General features: G+C 39.0%; 1 protein-coding gene across 2 annotated transcripts in view; it reads left to right on the plus strand.

The window, feature by feature from the left end:
• gfra4a (GDNF family receptor alpha 4a) overlaps positions 1–22438 on the plus strand; it is a 221412-nt gene that overhangs the window by 185849 nt on the left and 13125 nt on the right. For both annotated transcript variants that reach the window (XM_022191617.2, XM_051952877.1), the window contains exon 7: positions 18009–18178. In XM_022191617.2, the coding sequence (XP_022047309.1) occupies positions 18009–18178 (170 nt within the window). The remainder of the gene's footprint in view (positions 1–18008; positions 18179–22438) is intronic.

Here is a 22438-nt window from a genome sequence, read left to right on the forward strand (position 1 = left end):
AAAAGTTGGATTTCTTTGACTATTTATTGTAAAGAAATCGCAAAAAAACACCTCCGTAATCAACGTGCAGTGTTTTTCCAAGTGCCCACAGCTATTACCAATTCTGAAAATTAAACAACTGTTTACATTTTTCATTTGTTTTCATATTTGTCTCCAGTTTAGGAAAACAATGCCTGAATTTTTGTGATGTAGGCTAAGTCAGTTTATCCCAAGGAGAACGAAATTTTTGTACTTTACTAAATTTTGATCCGACAAAATGGTTTATTTTGGAGGATTATAAACATGACACATGTAGATTAAAGTGATTTTAATAGAATGCTGCAGTTTAACGCCTCAATTTGATTCATTTTCCTGATATGTCAAAGACAGTCATAAAATTGAAGTCCCCCACTTTTGTCTGCTTTTTTACAGCTTGTGGCTCTGATAAATGGTGTAATTTTGGCAGTTTTTTTTTTTTGTTTTTTTTTAAAGCAGATAACTTGCCTTTTAAACCCACTGGCAGGTTTTGGAGTTCAGAGGGTTAAAGGCTGATTTTGTGATATTTTCTGACCCGCTGCCCTTAAATTGGCTGTCGATGGCCGAACAAAAAAAGGCTCGCTTCCAGAATCACATTTTTGTGCTGGCTGTGGCAAGACAGTTTGGAAACCAGCATGTAAGCAGCTAAAATTTACAGAAAAGATAATAATTTAGAGGAGCATTGGTCCAATTTACCAGATGTAGACTATTTGCGTTTCACTCAGCATTCTCCTCCCTTTCCATTTCTTTTTGTTATGAATTTCAAAATCCTCTTTGCTACAAGAAATAACACTCACAGTCTTCGAGGATCAATTACAGGACTCTCTGTTCTCTGCATTAGTCGTACATTTAGTGCTTCTTGGTATTGAATTAGATTTTTCTTCAGTTGCAGGATCAAAACAGTTTGTGAATGCAAGGTCACATGTCCTGTCACAGACGTCGACCCTTTTTTGACTCCGTCGTCATCGGCTGGAGTTGATATGTTGCATCTTCTGTCTCTGGCAGCGGCATACACGTGACATTTGCTTGACCAAATTATTGATCCGTTCCGCTTCCGAGCTTCCGAAATTGTCAGTTTAATTAATTTCTGTTCGAGTCACTTACAGTTTTCAAATCGTCTGTGGTATAAATGAGTCCACTGAGCTACTCCAGAGCATAAAGTATAGACAGGCTTCCCCACAAGGACACCGAATATCCAATTACGTTTGTCTTTTTTATCAGGAAAAGTCCTAGCACACAGTCCAGGTATGTATTTTACTGTTTATGCAACGAATTAGCTGTTCTGTTGACAGGGCTTGCCTCTCTTTATGCAAAGTTTTGCAGGGTCACCATCGCTGCATCTTAGGCTTAGCTCCGCCCAAGATAACTGAGATTGGTTTGAAGACATGCAAGCGATTCAGAGCGTTTTTATATCAGAATGATAATGAGATAGACCATTGCAATGGCAGATCTGAGCATGGGGAGTATTAATCCTTTCACTTTCCTGTTTGCTTTTGTACGCAGAGTTGGATGAGAAGATTTGTGTGAAGATGTGTTAGCTTTTAGACGTAATGGTGGCGTCATATTTTCTCGAGAGCCAGGCTGGGTGTTTCCTCCTCCAGTTAACACTGCCGAAGTGCTGCTTTATGCTCTATTAGATTTATAAAAAGGATGTTTTTTATATTTTTAAATGAGTGCATAAGGGAAGAGACAGAAGCTCAAGATTCAACAGTGGAGACGGAAACATGGAGAAAGTAAATAAAGCTGGAGACACTTGGGATGGTAGCACTGAATTGTAATTACTAAATAAATAATATCACTCCAGACAAATAGTATAGTAGAGTCACTGTTGTGTTAATCAGCTGTAGCGGTCGGTAGAGTTTGTATTTTCATTGACAGAAAATACAACATTTATGGGGAGTGATGGTAGTAGTGAGACATTAAAGGCAACACTCCATACTCCTTTACTTATTCGCATAAATAAAACTCGGTGGCAGCAGGTGGACCAATAACATTTATGAAACACTACAGCTGGTGGCACACAGTATTAAGTTAACATGTGAGCTACACAAAATTTAGACCAACTGCCTTAATCTGGTTTTAATCATATGGCCGATTGCTGTATTTATTTAGATTATATGTGGAAATTTGTAGAAAAAAGTCCAGTATGATAATAGAGCTGGTAGTATAATAATAGGAGCAAATGCTAAAATAAACTGCAGCAGTGTTACATAAGAATTATCCTCCAATCCTCTGTAGTCTTTTGCTTTTTGCCGTAGCTTTTTCTTCATCAAACGGCAGCAACCAAACAGCTGTGATGATAGGAGATCATCCCTCCGAGTGAAGGATAGCACCAGTGACAGAAGAATGACAAAAGTGACAAACTAATACAAACTGTAGCTGCTGGTGTCTCAGACATCAGAGTTTATTTTGAGTTATTATTTCTCCCAACAACAAAAGAAGACGAGTTCTTACGAAGCTGTCGGCGTCACTTACAGCACCAGTGACAGACCAATGACACCAGCACAAAGAAACTGCGGCTGCTATCGTGTGGAGACAAAATACAAGGTCGTCGTTTGTTAGGTTTATATAAGGCTGTCGTATATGGAATTAATTACAACAAAACAGCACCAAATCCTTCCAGCAGACACTGCAGCATCACGTCCAGTAGCTGCCAGAAATAATCCACTGCTGTTGAGTCGTCGATCATGTGACTGCAGCATCTCGTCCACTGGTCCAATGGCTTTGCTCAACAGGTTCTATTTTAGGTGGACCGGCTCTCATCTTAAGTGTGAAGTTCACTGTAACGCTCCAGATTATGGCCGTAAATTTAACTTCACTAGTTGTGGAATGAACAGCTTGCTGCACTTTTTCTTTATGCCCCGTGTTGTCCAATAAACCGCAGAAAAGTTTATATGTATTCAGAGCCTTAATTGTTTACGGTGTGATGATATGCTGGGATATAAAATCTCGTCAAGGTTCCGCCGTAAAGTCGGTTTTCATGGTCGGGTGGATTGGATGCCTGTAACTTCTCTACAGTGTTTAATCATCGTTCTAAACCCACACACAACTCTATTATAGCTGTAGCTCTTTGATCAGGGCTTAGCGGAGTGTTTTATTTAACAGGAATCAAAATGTAGACACTATATTAGTAGTTATAGGTTCTCTATTTTTAAAACTTTAGGATTACAAAATGCTTCTATATATCCCCCTATAAGGAACTTAACATCTGTGTTTGTAGGTTAGTTTGGAACTTTAAGAAAAAAATAAATTGGAGTCACATTTAACAGTTATTTCTTCTGATTGAAACTGTAGCTGTCCTGACTCAGACATGGGAAACGTGACTTTGCAGTTCTGACGTCTGAGTGTAAATGTTTTGTTGAATTTCAAACATACACCTGCATGCTGTCTAGCTTGCAAAAAATACATTTATTTATTTTCAAGGTCAATGCCAGACCTTCATCAGGCAAATGGTTTGTTACAAAGAGAAGCCTTTTTAAGTAGAGAGTTGTTGTGTCTGTGCAGCTAATCACAAACCCTGCATTCGATAGGAAGGCATTAAAAGATCCCAAAACCTTGATCTACTGAACGACAATTTTTATTAACATACAGAAAGTAACAACCATAGATGTAGCCCACTGGTTTTTGTGTTGCATTAAATAGGTACAATACTATGATGCTAATACTTTAAACTGTGTTTTCAAAAAATATATACATCTCCAAATGTTGCACTGGCCAAATGTTGGTGAACCTGCAGAGATGCCTTTTACATGGCAAATGCAAAAAAATAGCAGTGCATATACACTACCATCTAAAAATTTGGGGTCACCCAGGCAATATCATGTTTTCTATGCAAACTTAAACCTTTATTCATGTGTTAACATAATTGCACAAGGGTTTTCTAATCATCAATGAGCCTTTCAACGCCATTAGCTAACACAATGTAGCATTAGAACACAGGAGTGATGGTTGCTGGAAATGTTCCTCTGTACTCCTATGGAGATATTCCATTAAAAATCAGCCATTTCCAGCTAGAATAGTCATTTACCACATTAACAATGTCTAGACTGATTCATTTAATGTTATCTACATTCAAAAAACTGCTCTTCTTTCAGAAATAAGAACATTTCTAAGTGACCCCAAACTTTTAAACGGTAGTGTATGTATGGTGGATCAAGCCTCTAAAAGAGTTTGCAATGAAAAAGCACATTAGCATAGCATATAGGTCAGTAAATTTACTTAAGACACAGAAATCAATACAGCATCAGAGTATGCACATATAAATAATAGTCCAAAACAGACAATTTAACAATTAGGGCAGTGTGCAAAGGTGTGACAATAGGTGAAGGAGTTAACTTCACTCTCAACATCTCCCTTTCACCTGTACCTACTTGTCAGTTTTTTGTGAAGAAGAAGTTGTCCAAAAGTGTCCACCATTATCTCTAAAGATGCAGCCACATCTTACGCCAGCAAACATAGGGAAAAATGTAGGTGTCACAATGGAAATATTTAAAATGAAAGGTTGTATTTGATGTTACAAAAGTAACTTAGTGCCAAAATTGAAGTGAAAATGCATCTTAAAAGTGCATTTTCTATTTCAGTGACTACAGTTAGTCTTTTGAGATAGGATGCAGAAGTATGACATTGACCAAACTGTGAAAAGTCAATGCTGTTTAAGGAGGTATCCCTGACGTTGTGATTTAATTGAGAACCCAGATTCCTCCTTGTCTGCACCACGACTCTACTATGGGACCTTCCAGGAATCTCCAATAAACCTATACATGGAGAGCAATAGAGAATTTACATCTTTTTACATTTAGAAGCTGAATAGGACGACCAAATGTTTGTATCTGTAGACTAAGACTCTAAAAAGACAAGTTTTAGACAGATTACTCGGTGTTGTCTGCTTTTTAAATGGATAGCACCTCACTGACACGCATTGCTCAATAGTTCAACAGCAGACATTTGGATATTTGTTAAAATCCTGCCGGTCTCTAAAGAACCAACTCCAAATAGAAGGAAATAAATTACATGTAATTTATACTGCAGTGAGATAAACCTCCCTGAGTAGTCACACATGTTTTGCACCTGCCTGATGGATGTCTTGTTTTTCATTGAAACTCCTCATGTGCATCCTGCAGTCAGGAGTCAGACTTGCTGTGGCAGCTCCTGTGTGCTATTTACTGTAAGCTCCTTAGAGACCCAGAAAAACAAACCTCAGACTGACTGGCCTCATTTCCCTCTTTCTGAGCAAAAAAAGAGAGAAAAAGTGCTCCTCTCTTCTCGCCTGAGCAAATGGCTGAAACTATACGTGATAATAAGGATGAACAAGTTTCTAATGGGAAAGGCCATTCATGGACCAGTGATGCGTGCCACGCTCTCATCTCCACTGGATTTCAGTCTCTTTTGCCAGCCACAGGCGGACCACACTTCTATTTTGGGGAGAAAGCGTACATAATGATTTGGCAAGGAGGGTTTGGATTGGAGCCAGTAATTGGGAAAATGAATCCGCCCTGAGAGAGTTCCTGAATGTTTTCTTTCCCCCATGTTCCTCGTGTAATCACAGCGTACAAAGAAATTACATCTTATTCACTCTGACTGGTGCCAAAAGACTCTCCTGTCCTTTGTTGATGCTTCTGTTTTACAAGTGGACAGCGCCATGAACAATTTAATAAATCCTCCCGGTCTCTTTAGGTGCTTAATCTTTTTTGCGACTGAATTCAGCGTTATTTTGCACACAGGACCCCCCACTTGTGCTGAGGCCTGCTTGCTGAGACAGGACTTCAGATGGCCTTTGATGACTTTGTAATTGAGCGTAATTTGGTTTCCTGCTTTCCGAACTAATGAGGCGGACAGAAAGAATAGTGGCAGGGAAGAATACAGTTGTTTGGAGACGGAGGAGGCGGACACTGGTGGGGGGGTGGGGGTGGGGGGGTGGGAGGGAGTTCTCTCTCTGGAGTGAGCGCTCTCAGGTTTTAAAAACAGCTGTCACCCTGCTTTGCTTCCTCATCACAGCGATAATAACCGCATCACTATGCAGAACAGCAGCTCTGGACTTCTTAGTTTTCTGAAAGCTGAGTGTGTCAGGGAAAAATGAGAGGACAGATGGAGGTGAAGCTAATTTATTTCTGCAATTATTTTAAATTTCGCTCTGGAAGTTAAATTGACGGGAGAAAAAAGTGAGGGTAACCTGCAATCCGGGGGACAGGAAGGGGGCATGCACGGGGTCTGCTTCAGGGGAACCTATGAAGTCAGGAGCAAAAATAACAATAAGAAGAAGAAGGCCTCAGGGAGAAACTTAAAAGTCAAAGAGATGCAAGATGGTGGTGCTTAAACAGCCGTGTCCAAACATTTACAAAGGAACTGTCACAGCAGCTTACCACTGAAGGTATCAATTGGCACTTCATCTCCCCGGTGACACCGGGTGGCGAGGCTCGGCGGCGAGCAGCTGGAGTTGCACCGTGCACTTCCCTCATCCGTCAGCCTGCCAGGGGATCGTCGCGAGCTCCAGAGCGCTAACTGCACACGTTGAGCTCGCTGGCATACTTTCCCACCTGTCCTACCAACACTAATGACCCACGGCACCATCAGCACGCCGGTCCACAGCCTTTTCCTGCAAGATGCGGCTACATACCTGCAATCTGTTTTCCTTATTGTCGACTCGTTGCAACATGCAGATTAGCTAATTAGCAGCATGGCTAGCAGGCCATGGTCGCCTATCCAACGCCTCCATCTCCGGCCAGCGGCGGGAGTTGAGTCAAGGCTGCGATATCGATTGCCGGAGAATTTTGTTTGCACAGGCAAACTACCTCAGGAGAATGGATCAATTTGTTATGATCCTGTGAGAAATCAATGTTTGTGTCACACCCTGATACTCCACTGAAGGCTTTGAAATCCCATCAATGAGATTTTTTTCCTTTTTTTTTTGCATGGAAACGGATGGAATAATGGTGGTGATTTTTCGAGCACCGCCATCCATCTTGCAGTATAAAGCTGGGGAGATTAATTGATGAATCTCTCATTCATGTCTTCATTTGAGCATATTTTAATTGAAGTGACTTTCATGCAGACGTAATTGCTGCCGAGTAGCCCATTAGCCGAATGAAAATGAATGCTTATAGAATATTAATTCATCATGATCATAAGTCATTCTGGTCGCGGTAAATCCAAGAACTTGATGTAATGGGTTTCCTTTGGGGTGTATAAAACCATATAAATCTACCAGACACTAAATTATATATTGTACAGAATGCACATAATGTAATATTCCCCCCCAGCCATTGCCTACTTACTGTAAATGGTCTGTTTAAATATTCACAGTGATCATTATATCACACCTCCACAGATTACTGAAAGACAAAAAATTGGAAAGGTTTCTAATTTACTTTTCGGGAGCCGAGTTAAAGTTCAGTGTTACTTTTCTTCTTGGAGAAACTAGTTAGAAAGGACTTCTTCTTCACCATCCTACTTCCTGAAACCAGAAGCTTGTTTGTCTGTATCTCACATCTTTGCAGTGCTGACAACGAAGGCGTGAAACAATCTCTTTCAGTCAGGTGAGGATTCAAACCCCAAACATAGAAAGCATCTGTTTATTTAATTGAATTACATCCAAATTTGAACAGCTGTTCTTTTGACTGCTGTGAAAGTGGGATAAAGATCTCTAAAGATTCACGTTTCTCTCGTCCTTATAAATATGCAACTGTTTAAGCCAGTTAACAATGAATGGCACCTCGTAGTTTGTGCAAGTACACAAGTTAGAAAGTACATCCTCGACACAAATACGCAGTGTATGTGAGTATTTGGCAGCATGAGATTATGGTTCTGGGGGATTTTTTTCTGTTGGCATGGACATTTAAGTCTGGAAATAATGGATAATAACACAATTTTCATAATGTTTCCTCTGTACGACATGCATTAGATTTAGAATCAATCAATTTAGATGTAATTGAAGTACAGCTGTTTAGTTTTAATTGAAGAAGTGAACAAAAGTATATGAAACTTGCAGTAATTAAGAGAGTTTTCAGGAAATATATTGCTGCAACAGTTTTGTTTTTTATTTAGTTGTTATTTGGGGCCCAAAACTAAGTTCTGTTGCACATTTTGACCGAATTTTCAAAATTTCTTATGCTTTCAGACCTAGAAACATTCCTAATTCCACTCTCAAAAAAACACCTTTTTTAGGTTTTAATATCTCCAGAGTGAAAACTCCAACAACCATGAAATCTGTTGAGGACAAAATAGTTTCCATCAGATTCAAATGCTTGAATGATTCCAGCAGAGCTCAACTTTTTAATTGCTGGTCCTTGAAAATTTAACAAATGTGTTTTGTTTTTAGGGTGAAAATACAAAAATTCCCATGTCTGAAAATGTGAAATTAAAAATATTTTGTAGAACATCTAAAATAGCAAAAAAAAAAAAAAGAACACCACCACAATCTGAAATGGCACAATTGCAAGCATGTTATACACAGTCTCATTTATTCAAGAGCTTTTATGTAATTGGACAAATAAACATAGATTACAAATACGTTTTTAAATACTTGGTCAAGAACCCTTTGTAGGAAACGACTTCCAGAAGTCTGGAACCCATAAACGCCACTAAAGAATGGATTTACTGCAGGTTTTTCCTACAGCTGCCCTCCCTTGTTTGTTTGTGGCTCTTTCTGCCTTGAGTTTTGTCCTCAGTAAGTGAAATGTGTGCTCGATCAGTTTGATTGACTCAGCCATTGCAGGATATTTCACTTTCTGGCCTTCAAAAAGTCCTGTGCTGCTTCCACAGTATGTTTTTGGGGTCATTTATCTGTACTGTGAAGCGCCATCCAATCAAATTTGCCCTGAGCGGAGAGTTTATCCCTTTACACTTCAGAATTAAACCGGCTGCTTCCATCTTCTGTCATGTCATCAATAAAAACTAGTGACCCAGTTCCAATGGAAGCCATATATGCTCATAGCATTATACTGCTGCCACCGTGTTTGACAGATCATCTATATCTCAGATCATGAGAAGTCTTTGATGTACTTTCTTCTTGTTGTCATTCAGGTCCAGGTGGATCTTAGTTTGGTCTGTACAAAGAATTTTGTCGTGTTTTGGGTTGTTTTTTTGGCAAAGTCTAATCTGTTCTCGAGGCTTCAGAATGGTTTGCATGTTGTTGTGAACTTTCCGTATTTCCTTTTGTGAAGTCTTTGATAATAATGCACCTACCTCATGAATAGGATTCATCAGTTGGCACAGCGTTGTGCAAAAAAATTTATTGTCCTATGATCATCACCCATTGTTGTCTTCTGCTGACAAGGGATTGAATAATAAGGGTTTTCCAAGGCTAATATCAGTGCTGATTATTAGTAAGACAGATGGCTGTCATTTGGCGCTGGTATGCAATAAATGTAATGTTTTAACAGCATGTGGCAGCAGAGAATCTGTTGTTCATAACTAGACTTCTTCATTAATAAGTATGGCTATAACTGAATATGTATAACACAAGTAGGAGTGATTAAATTGTCTTGAGACTGATCAGTTTGTCTCCCGCTGTTCTCGTCTTATTTTCTTAATATTTCACTATTCCACCACTTTCATTACCCACTAAGGTAAAATATCTTAAAGCAAATTAATTGTAGTTTTCCAGACTGTGTTTCAGTGTGGTCTGTGGCCTTCTAACTTAGCGGCTAGCTGTTAGCATAGCCTCAGCCACTGTGAGAGGAGCTCATTTCCTGGTTCGTCTCTTCTTTAGAGACATTTTAGAGACATTTCAGAGACCACAGAGTGCCGACAGAAAGAAGAGGCTGTAAGAGACCTGAAGTAGCTCATTTAATTTATCAAAAATGACAAATATTAGACACGATAATGAGTGTATCCCAACTGTTGGCGTCCATGATTTATTCTGCTAAACTCGCCTGTGTGTGCTTTTTCTCCATCAGTCTACCAAGCTCTTGTTTTGGCCACTTGTACTCTTCAAACTCTCTCTCCCACCATGGATTTGTTTAGTCTTTGCAGCCTAAAAATGTCCTCTATCGCCTCCACTTGGAGCTCCTTTGACTACATATTGTGGGTTTTACAGCAACAGCTTCTAAATGTCACACTTTGAATCAACTCCAGACCTTTTACCGGCTTAATTGATGAAGAAATAACGGGGGAATAGCCCACATCTGTCCACCAAACAGCTTTTGGCTACTTACTCTCCAAATAAGAGGAGGCTACAAAGTAAAGAGCTGTAATTTCTAAACCCTGCCTCCAATTTGGATGTCAGTAACCTCAGTTTAAAGCCCATATCCATTATATAGCTGCAAATTGAACAGGTTTTTATAAGCATGGACATAACTCAATAAGTAGATGTGCAATGTAAACAAGTGTAGAGTATACGTACTGTGTAGTAAAAGTTTTTGGCAGCTTTGGACAATATAGAACATGCAGAAAATGCAACATTAACATGCAGTGCTGCTAAATGTGCTACCAGTAGTTGATATTGCATGAAGTGGGTTCAGCACAGTACTTCAAAACTGCAGTACTCGAGTGGATGTACTTTTTATCTTCATGTCTCTAAGACTGCGACTCAATAAGGAACAAGGCCACCTTCTTGGAGGGACACCTTGGGAACTTGTATAACGCTCTCCTGCTATCACAGATGTTCAAGGTAAAGATGAGTGGATCCTACTCTGCCTCGCCACCTATCACACAAGCTCTGAAAGTTCAAAACTGTATCGTAATGGTGCCATTATAGATTTAGATTAAATGAGTGTTTTGAAGTGGCGGCTGAGAGGCAGGCCGTGATTACACAAACCGTTGCAGGTAGCGGCAGCGGGAGATGACATAAGTCTATTTTTGGTGCTTTCGTCGAGCATAATTGTTCGCCGCCGCTGGCTGGCAAATCAAAACCCATTTAACATCGCCATTGTTTGGTGATTGGATGTTATGACTCAGCTGTTGTACTACCGCAGCTGGAGAACTGTCTGTTCATTATATCTCCTGTGGGCTGAATTCAATATTTAAAGGCATTGACTGCTAATGTCAACCATATGCAGAGGACACGGAGTTAACTGTATAGCTCGAGTGGCGCCGATGCATACATCTGTGTTATAATGCCTGTAAATAATGCAGAAACTGGGCACAATGTCAGCCCTTCTTTCTCAAGTGTTAATCAAGGGTAGCAGCAGCAGCAGCGGCAGCCAATCAACAAGCTCTCTAGTATCTAATCAGCGGCTGCCTTCCTGCTCTTTCATAACTTAATTGTGCGAGTCATAATAGGTGTGTCCTCTATGAGAATGTTCTGCATTCAGTTTGTTTTGTCAAATTCTCCCCTCTGGTGCCCATTAGGACCATGTATTTCAATGAATTATTAACATTTCATAATGATATGATTAATTTCCTCTTTTCACTGCCATTACCGCGCTGGAGGGCTTTTGGAGATATTTGGTGGTTGGTGTGCGTCGGCGCTCCGCTAGCCATGACCCTGTGTGGTGCTCATATTTTACTAAAGAGAGAATCCTGCCAGGTTGAGAGGGTCTGAGTGTGCATGTCCTTGGGTTTTTTTTTTTCTTTCTTTGAGTGAATGAAAGCCCTGGAAAATATGAAAATCCTACAGCATAATTCATGTAATTTTGACCTTACTTTAAAATCAATCATAGTGCATGTAACTTTCGTCTCGATTAGAAACCGCACAAGGTGGATTTAAACAAAGCGTGAGAGACCTTCGGCTGCAGGACCGCATCCGTCGTGATGCAGAGGTGTTTTGAACTAATTAAACTCAGAAGGATTGTAGAGTTTCGGTGCCTTCGTCCTCTCTCATTAGACTGCTCACTTGGTTAATGGGGTTGATTGAAGGACTCTGGCTTGTTGTGATGGGATGCCTGATTCGGTGAGAGCGATGGGTTTAGTCTGTGTGTTTGCATCAGGAGCTGTGTTAACCCTTAGAGCCCGACGGACGCACAACACATTAAAATTCACATCTCCTCTTCCAGGTGGAATTGCTCTTGATGGATTTATTGCAGCGAGGTGTTGCACATATCAAATAAAAGCACACAGCTTGACCTTTTCAACAATGCTATACTGGTGAGCGTTGGCGAGAAAAATATAATGTTGAATTTACATCAAATTCAATCATAGTTACAGAGCTCTGCTTCTCCACACACACCAGTCTGGGTTAAATTAGTCATGAACTTGTCTTTGCATGGATATGTTGAAGTCTAAATGCATTAAAATCTACACCTTTCAACCATTGCAAAGATAAAACCACGCTCAATATTCTGCCAGTAGACTACTGTATGCATTTATATCACTGCATTTCACCCCATTTATTTATTCTTTTGAGCACTAAATATAGATGTTTTCTAAATTCTGCGCCATACAGTATCCCACTGTCATGGTTCTGATATTACGCTATTTCTTATATTAACAAGACATCTTTGCTACCAGCATTTTCTGATGAGATACACGTTAAAGCATGTTAACCTTTGCCTAGGTAGCCATTTTAAGATTTTAATGTCTCCAGAATTAAAACTCCAGCAGCCATGCCAGAATGACTTCAGCAGAGCTCAACTATTGAATTATTTGTCTATAAAAATGGACAGAATATGTTGTTTTGAATTTCTGAAAGCAAAATATTTTCTAAAATAGTTTTGTTGTACTTAACAAATAACCAACACCGCGAGCTGAAGTTCTGCATTTACAACCATTGTATACACAGTTCTGTATTTTCAAGGGCTCAAATGTAATTGGACATAATCATAAATAAGTTATTTTCAAATGCTGGTCAAAAATAGTTTGTAGGAAGTGACTTCCTGGAGTTTGGAGCCCGTAAACATCACCGAAGAATGGATTTACTGCGGGTTTTTCCTACAGCTACCTTCAATTGTTGTTTGTTTTTGGGTTTTTCTGCCTTGAGTTTTGTCCTCAGTACCCCACCGTCATGGTTCTCATAGCAACATCTACCTAATATCAACACGATATCTTTGCTGCCAGCATTTCATAATGAGATACCTGCAAAAACTTCCATTTTATAATGTCAAATAGTTTTCTTGGTAGTAAGACTAAAATAAAAAGTCTGCAAGTATCGTATTAAACGATGGAAGATCTGGATAACCCAGACTGCTCTTTGGGGGGGGGGGACACACAACAAAAACAATTAAAGAGATAATGTAGTGAAATCCTCCTGAAAACAGCCTGGGGCTCATTGTGTTGAAGGGCACTAATCAAAGGTGTAAAATAGTGTAGGTGATTAAAATACAGCAAGAATTCAGCAGACAACAGGACGAATCGGTGTTTAGAAGCATATTCTCAACTCTCTTTGTGTCTCTTTGTTTTGAGTGTTGGAAGGGCCTCTTGTCCCACTGTTGCAATATGTACAGACAATAAAAGACATATATATACTCTGTTGTTAATGAAGCTTAGTTAATCTTGGTCCAGAAGACCTTGGTTTTTCCTAAACCAGAGCAAACAATTTAAAAACACTTCAGTTCAAGCAGAAATGTCAACTTTGTGGTTCGTTTAACTCTTTTTGGAATGTCTCATGCTTGTTTATGACAAATGCCTCCCTGTCAGTTTTTTTCTTTTTTAGGCTATAATCTACCAATTACTTCTCTACCTGAAGCTTTAGTTGCTGTAGGTGACTGTCACTATGGCTGCTGTCCTCTTTTGTTCTGGCAAACCAATCACTGCTAGCTGACTATAAAACACATTGCTACAAGTGCTGCACAGCCCTTTAATTTAAAACCCATTTACACTGCAAAATAGAGAGACATTTACCTGCTGCTGAGAGACTTAATTAGCATTGTGTAAACTTGTTTGACTTGAATGTAATAGCCGTTCATTTGGATGCAGAAGTCCTGGATACACTTCAGCTAAAACAGAAATTGTTAAAGTTTGTTGTATGCGTGTGGACACTTGGAAAACAAAGGTGATATTTGTGCTTTATTGAAATTCACACACAACTACCCTTTGTACACCGACACATCTAGAGGAGAAGTCTTGTTGAAGATCTTGGTCTGAATTGATGTTTAGACCAGATTATTTAGTTTACAGATCCGATGTTAAACCTCCTTAACAGCTCGCAGACTTTTCAGGTAATAGAATTAATAATAATTCAGGATAATGTCAAACATGTTTTGTATTTACAAGCTATAATCAGGTTGATAGGGATTGCTACGCTGCTGCCAAGCCAAGCTAAACATTCTAGCCTTTAGCAATAACGTTAGCTGCGGAAATAAACCGAAATCTCATTCTAGTTCTTCCTGAAACCCGTCTTGACGCAAATTCCCAAATGTTTTCTCATCCAGACTCCTCGTTTAACCCTTTGCTTTGTTTTTTTTCCTTTTTCATAGCAAGTTGTTGCTCCACAGTCTCCATTTAGTTTCCATCTGCTTCCCGTTGAGATCATAGGAGGTGATGTGATGCATTTTTATTTTCACATGTAGTAGCATCTCGTGGTATCTGAACAATTTCTCCTTATTGCTCCGCCAAGGAAGGCGGCAGAGTTATGCGCAAATTGGCGTATGCGAATCGGTCTGTTAGCAACATTACTCAAAAACAGACTAACTGATTTGGATGAAATTTTCAACTGACAACTGATCAGATTTTGGCAGTGAAGCGGCTTACAGTGTGGATCCACGGATTTGTTAAAGATTTCTGTATCATTGCCAGATAGGAGCGTGATGTCACTGTAACTATGACAACAAGTGAACGCCAAGTCAGCTGCCTGCTGATGATCACATGATTGTGATCCTACTACAAATCCACCACTGTGGACTTATTAGGACTTATCCATCACAAAGGATACAAGGAACAGTTGATTAAGTTGTGGGGGTGTTTCCGAGTCCCATCAATTCCCACCACTCGCTCCATATTTAGGTGTTTTGATTCGGTATCCGCACATAACGTACACATGCATAACACACGCCTGTGATCAGTAAAAGGTAGTTTTGTTTGTGGGTACATCTACAGGGTTATTCAAAAAGAATGAACTGATGTCATTACACAATATTTCATAAGGAAAAACAATAGAAAACTCCAGTGAAGTCACAAGTTTTCTACTCACAATCAACTTTTATTTGATGTTTAAGGTCATCGAGTAACAACAGCGACGAACTCAGTGTATCGTGATGTGCTGATGCGGGTCTAGGAGGAATTCTCTTATTACATTGATGTTGCCAGTGCTGCAGGCGGTGGCCACATTGAACACTTGTATGACAGGAAATAATAGTTGATTGTGAGTAGAATACTTGTGACTTGGCTGGAGTTTCCTACTGCTTTGCCTTATTAAAATATTACAAAATGAAACCGGTTCATTCTTTTTGAATAACCTCATATATTGAATGGCCACATTCTATGTTGCCGTGGTTTCTGATCATCAATAACTAATTTTAAAAAATGCTGCATTTCTGACAGTGTCATATGGGGAATGAACAGCATTGGCAGAGAACTGTGTGAGTGCTTTTCTTGTGTTGTCATGCAACCTAATTTCAAAATCTGTTTGGATTTTAAAGCTGCTGTAGTCTAAGCTCCGGCTTTACCAGTCGTTCTGTTGCACATACACTACTGTACCTACATAATATCACTCTTTCTATCTTCATACATCCCACTGTTCTCTCTACATCCACTGCTATTTGTTTACTATCAGCTTCACTTACATACACGGCAATCTCCTGACAAATAATTACTTCATGTCTCATATTAGCAACTTTACCAAGGCGGTAACGGTGTGTGAGGATAGTATTTGCCCCAAAAACCTTAAAAATTAGCAACAACAACAACACTGCTGTGTTTACATATAATTCCCTATTTACGTGAATGAGTACTGAGGCTGTGTTTGTTTTGGATGCAGCTTTAGTGTAGAAAACCAGCAGGAAGGTCAGAATTTAGTCAAGTTGGCTGTTTGGAAAGTTTTTTTTTTGTGTGCTTTTATCTTTTAATGCCACCCTAGAGCTATTTAGGTGAGCCAGCCTGCTGACAGCGAATGGATTATTCATTATTTTATATTATGACCAGAGTTCTCATTTTGCTATTCAAATTTGCCATTAAGTGGGTCCGCATTATATCTGACTTGAAGCGGCTCTTGCCTCCGAGATTTATGTAATTAAAACCAAAGCGTCCATCTGCCAGCGACTCGGGTTCTCCTCCGTTTGGCCAAAATGACATGCATTTCCATATTGTGTTTACATTTCATACATAGGGAAGTGAGTTTCTGCTCCCACAACACTTCTCCCTTCCCTGTATAATGGCAGGAAGTATTGTATAAGACTGGAGCCTGCAGGAATAATATATTTAAACTTACTCCCCAGATATGAATAACATACTATATGTCACACATTTTGTAGGCACTTTCTTAAAGCGGTGGTCCAGAAAGGCAGCTTGATGTGTAAATGTGGAGAACCTGAACTTCTATTATTCAGAGATCTACTTTCTGCAGATGGAGCACTCAGCACTGCCTCAAGTATTTTTCACTTTTAGCCTGCAGAAGTTTCTTTTTTTACGCTGTAATTCTTCTGTTCAGATTTCTTTTTTATCTGGACTGAAGCATCAAACTCTGCTTGGATGCTTCCAAGATGGTTCCATTATCGACAGTGCAGTTTTTCTGTGCAATCATTGCTAGCAAAGTACATCTCCACCATCCTTTTGCGCGTTTTATACGATCTAAACCATTCTCAGCTGATCGAGATGCACATTCCTGCACAATGGACATATTTCAGGTACTTTATATGACTTGTAATCTCAATTATGTGCTACATTTGCTTCTTATTTGTCTTGTAAATGTGTCTGCTGACTGCAACACCTGCTTTTTTTATCTACATTTTAGTGTTTGCTGTTATACACTAAAATACAAAGTGAAATTCCTATTAAAACCTCAATATAATGTGAAATACAGACAGAAATACCTGATGCTGATTGACTAAATCATAATTTTGTGAACCCCTTTTTTAAGGTCTAGAATGCAACTAATGGTAGTTTATATAATGTTCTTTGCCCTATCTTTAAATACTGATAAATGTTTAATTGGTTAATTGTTAAATAATACCAATCACTGAGTAATTAAGTTAAAAAAAAAAGGTAAAATCCTCTGATTCCAGCTTCTTAAATGTGAATGTTTTCTGGTTTCTTTCCTCTATCTTTGACAGTAAACAGAATATCTTTGGGTTTTGGACAAAACCAGACATTTAAGGATGTCATCTTGAGTTTTAGTAAACACTAATTGATATTTTACACTATTTTGTTTTATTTTTTGACTTTTTACAGACCAGACAACTAATCAAGAAAATGATCCGTAGCTGCAGGACTCACGACTACACTGAAAAATATAATTCTTGGATGAACTTGAATGAATTGCTTCAATTGGTAGCAAGAAATTGAATTACATTTATCCAGAATGTGATATTAATATTGGGTTAACTTACAATCATTTGATTTCTCTCAAATAAGCATTGCTGCAGCTTAACTTCAAGGAAAGTCAACTTGAAGTTTCCAATTTTTCCAACTTAAGCGTTTGCTTCACTCAAATGTAAAATTGTAAAACATGATTGTGTCATTAGAACTGCCAGTTTATTTACTGTTCAGTTTGCTTGCAGCAGAAACAAAGAAAGAAACACAGACATATTTTGTAGACCCAAACCATTTTTAATATTAATCTAGAGAATAATGAAGCTGCAGCCTTGTTCCTGATGTATCACTTTCTTTTAGCAGAAAAGAATGTCAAAAAATATTGTAGTAGCCTCATGTGTGCTTTAATTTAAATTTAAAATGTCCCCAAATGACAATAGAACTCAAAATTAAAGCGAATCCAGTCATTCAGTGGTCTGATGGCTCATTCTGAAAGGTTGACCATGCTGTAATTACAGTCCTCCAGTCTGTAATTATAAAGTGATCAATCACAGTCAAAAGAGTCCCGCCGAAGACAAAGCAGAAGGACACACGAGTTGAAAATGACCAAAGTGTTCCCATTTGGCAGCCAGACAACAAAAACAACGTCAGAGTGTGGAGTAAGTTTCCAGTCGTGTCTCTTTAAAAACAACATCTCTGCCGCGCTTGTGTTCCAGAAAACGCCATCCTGGCCTTTGGAAACGGATCGGATGTGAAGACAGGAGCCAGCCAGCCCGGGATGCCCAGTCCAGCAACCGACAACCAGAGCCCACACTTGGCAACCACCGCCCCGGGCGTCTCTATGGAAACAGAGCAGAACATTCTGCGAGCACAGATACCTACTCAGGTGAGATGAGACGGAAGACTGGAAATGTGATGTACAACCTTCTCCAAACACACAGGCACTAATGGAGACGGCCCCTCTCACAATTGGGTTATACAGCTGCAGATAACTTGGAGTGTTTGTTTTAGCCTCGCGGCAGATGGAGGGGATTTACACAATCTGGCCAATTCGCTCAGCGTCGGGTATGGAGCTGCACAAAAAGTTGAAACGAAAGAACCGAGGCAGAGTCCATTTGCTAACTTGTGCACAGAACTCACTTCACGCCATTTTTTCTGAGCATCTAAACTGTAGGTATCCATAAGACATCCAGGAGGAAGAGTAAAAACAGAAATATGAATAAAAGAAACCTCTCGCTGTAGCTGCTGGTATCACAGATATGCAAAGCTGCACTTTCAATGTACTGCACTGCACTTTTAAACTAATACTGGAGAAATTTACATGACAGCAGCTACATAAACAGGAACAAAAAATAATTATACCTTAAGGTCAATGAATGTCGGCTTCTAAAATTACAAAATAAGCCGTATTGATATGTAAACAGAGAAATTTACACGACAGCAGCTACATAAACATGAACAAAAATAAGTAGCCCTTAAATTTAATAAATGTCAGCTTCTAAGATATTATAAAATAAACTTTATTGTTTGAGCAGCTTGATACAGAAGAGGCATGGAAGAAGCAGGATGAGAAACAGAAACTACAGCAAGGCTAAAAAATAAAAAGGCATGATGCATTTATATTTACTAATGGATTTCTAATTTATTTACCTGATTAGAAATCGGCCAACTTGAGAGTTTTGGGGACCGTGTTTATATTTAACAGCAAATTTATCAAAAAGAAGACAGTAAATTTCAAAATATGGCTAAAACATGCATATAACATTTCAATTAGTCACATAAATGTGTATTTTATATGCTATTAGAGTTTTGACCACAATATTTAAATTACTTCAGGCAAATTCGCATAATTAACGTGACTGTGGCGTCCTAACCTTGACATTTCAAATGGCTAGGTGAATCTATTTATCTATTTCGTAGCACTTTGGCTCAACATTCTGACGTGTTAAATGTACTGTATAAATAACAGAACTGACAGGTTGGTATTGACTGATGATACCAGGCTCTACAGACTGGCTCGTTTAGTGTTTGTCAGGTGGAGAATCCTGTTTGAGCGAATCAAGGAAGCTTTATTGGATGATCGGATGTAACTTTATTGATTGCAGCGTCGTCTTCAGACCTCCACTCCAGTAAAACGGATCCAGCACTCGGAGTTGGAGCATAATGCAAACAAAGTAATGAGAATAAAACTGTCGAGGCAATTAAAAGAAGCTGCAAAACTCAAATAAACAAATGCGTAAACAAATGTTATGTACACTTTCCTGAACAGCGAACTTAAAAGATGTAATATAACGTGCACAGTTACAGACATAGAAACAGGCATTTAAATAGGGGAATCATTTCAGTTTCCACAGTTAATGCCTTCACCATTTTAGTTTAGTTTGAGGCCCATTCAGTCTGAATATATATAAAACCTAAACTGACCCATATTCATAACTGCCTCATCAACAGTATAAACAGGTTGTGTAAACATCCTAGTTGTAAAGTAAACAATGACTGAACTCTGTGGGACATAAATTTTAATGCAGACAGTCTGTTTCGCATTAGACATGCACACAGTGTTGCAGATTTTAATAATGAGGAGAAATTTATAAATAATATAATTTACTTGAGGCAAGGGAAATTTGTTCCATGCGTTTGGCTCCTAATGGGCACCCAAAACTGCTGCAGATAACATAATTGACAATCTGCCAACAGATATAAATAAACTTCACAAGCTAAATGTATAACTAGGCCACTTACTTATGTCCAGAGGGAAAGCTGAAGAAGAAAAAAAATGCCAAAAGCCCAAATTACATCTTTTTTCCTCCCGCTCGTCCCACACACACAATTGTTTCAACAGTCTGTCTCATCCTGTGACACTCAGTCAAACATTTTCTCACCTGATAGTCGCGTATAAAGTGATGCTCAAATAAAATGTCATCCAGTTTACACCATTCACAGTTAATTAAACCAGCAAATTAGCTCTGGACAGCTGCCTCACAGTCATAACGTCGGATATTAGCTCTTCATCCAACATCCTGTCACATTTTTTAAAGCATCGCCTCTTATGTGTCAAGAAAAATTAACGCCACATTTCAGTCAGTTCTGACGTCTCCTCGGTGTCAAGTGTGTGACCGGGAAAGATGCGATAACTCATGTAATTAATGTTTACACATTTCCAGATATTTTATCAGTTTCATTTAATGTACCTCGACACCAAAAAGTAGTTACATGTCTGTTTACCGTGAGATATCTATTTTGCAACAGGCACAACTCAGATTCTTTAAGTTCTGTTGCAAGGTGGGAACTCCGTGAATCAGACATTTCGGATCGAGATCTATAGGGCTGGACCCGAGCATCCGAATATCTGAATATTCGGTCGTGACGGTGGTATCCGGATATTAATTTTGAGATCCAAATATTCGCCCCTGCCCCTCTGGACGATGTGGCGCAAACAGTATTCCTGTCGCCCGACGTGTTCTCCCTTTGGGCGTTGCTATAGGAACCGATCCTAATAGTCCTCGCCTCATTTTGGTGACGTTTTGGACGACATACTATATGATGACGTTTTGATGCCGTTTTTGACGACATCCTAAACTGTGACATTTTCATGCCGTTTTGGTGGCATTTTGGACGACACACTAAACTATGACGTTTTTATGCTGTTTTGGTAACATTTAGAGCGACATACTAAACTATGATGTTTTGGTGACTTTTTGGACGATATACACTGACAGTCATTAAAAACTTAAGGGACCATATTTTTCAACATCATTTTTATTTTGAAGCCTGAAACTGGATTTTCTTCATATGAATCATTTGTTTAGCATATTGGCATACAAATGATATACAAGAATGATTTCAAAATGAAGAATTTCACAAAAGAAAACGGCACCTGCCAAACACAAAGTCACAACAGTCAATACAGAGGATGGCCTCCATTTGCTTCGATGCAGGCAGCAATCTGTCGGCACATGCTTTGGACCAGGTTTCTGATTGTGGGTTGGGAACAGCCCATATGCCTGGCTACATCACTGTAGCTCAAACCGGCCTCCAGCATACCCAGTGCCCGGAGACGTTGTTCATGTGTTAGACGCGGCATGATGCTGTTCACTGGACTAACAATGGTGGCCTTTTTTGAGCCTTTATATAGGCCTTTAAAATCCATTCTCAAATTGTGCAGATACTCACTGAGTATTGCTTGGTGTGTATTTGGTTCACTTTTGCAAAGTGACCAACCCATGTGCAATGAATCATGACAAAATGACAACTCATCATTATCTCAACTACCAGGATACTAGATCATCAGTAAATCCACAATGATTAATTACAACCCCCCTACAAGTAGAATTCTGCGTACATTTGTACCTTAAAGTTTCTATTGACTGTCAGGATACTAACCTATGACTTTTTGGTGACATTTTGGATGACATGCTAAACTATGACATTTTTATGATGTTTTGGTGACATTTTGAACGACATACAAACCTATGACTTTTTGGGGGCATTTTGGACGACATACTAAACTATGACTTTTTGGACAACATACTAAACTGTGACGTTTTATGCCATTTTGGTGACTTTTTGGACGACATACTAACCTATGACATTTTGGTGACTTTTAGGACGACATACTAAACTGACGTTTTGTTGACATTTTGAATGCCATACTAAACGATGACGTTTTGGTGACTTTTTGGACAACATACTAAACTATGACGTTTTTATGACGTTTTGGTGACATTTTGGACAACATACTAAACTGAAGTTTTTATGCCGTTTTGATGACTTTTGGATGACATACTAACCTATGACGTTTTTATGCAATTTTGGTGACATTTCGGACGACATCCTAACCTATGACGTTCTGGTGACTTTTTGGACAACATACTAAACTATCACGTTTTGTTGACATTTTGGAAGACATACTAAACAATGACGTTTTGGTGACATTTTGGACAACATACTAAACTGTGACTTTTGGTGACTTTTTGGTGACATACTAAACTATGACGTTTTGGTGACATTTTGGACAACATACTAAACTGTGACGTTTTTGTGACGTTTTGGGGACATTTTGGACGACATCCTAAACTATGATGTTTTTATGCCGTTTTGGTGACATTTCAGACGACATCCTAAACAATGACGTTTTGGTGACTTT

Source organism: Acanthochromis polyacanthus, chromosome 1 (assembly GCF_021347895.1).
Source record: "Acanthochromis polyacanthus isolate Apoly-LR-REF ecotype Palm Island chromosome 1, KAUST_Apoly_ChrSc, whole genome shotgun sequence".
Taxonomy (NCBI): Eukaryota; Metazoa; Chordata; class Actinopteri; family Pomacentridae; genus Acanthochromis; species Acanthochromis polyacanthus.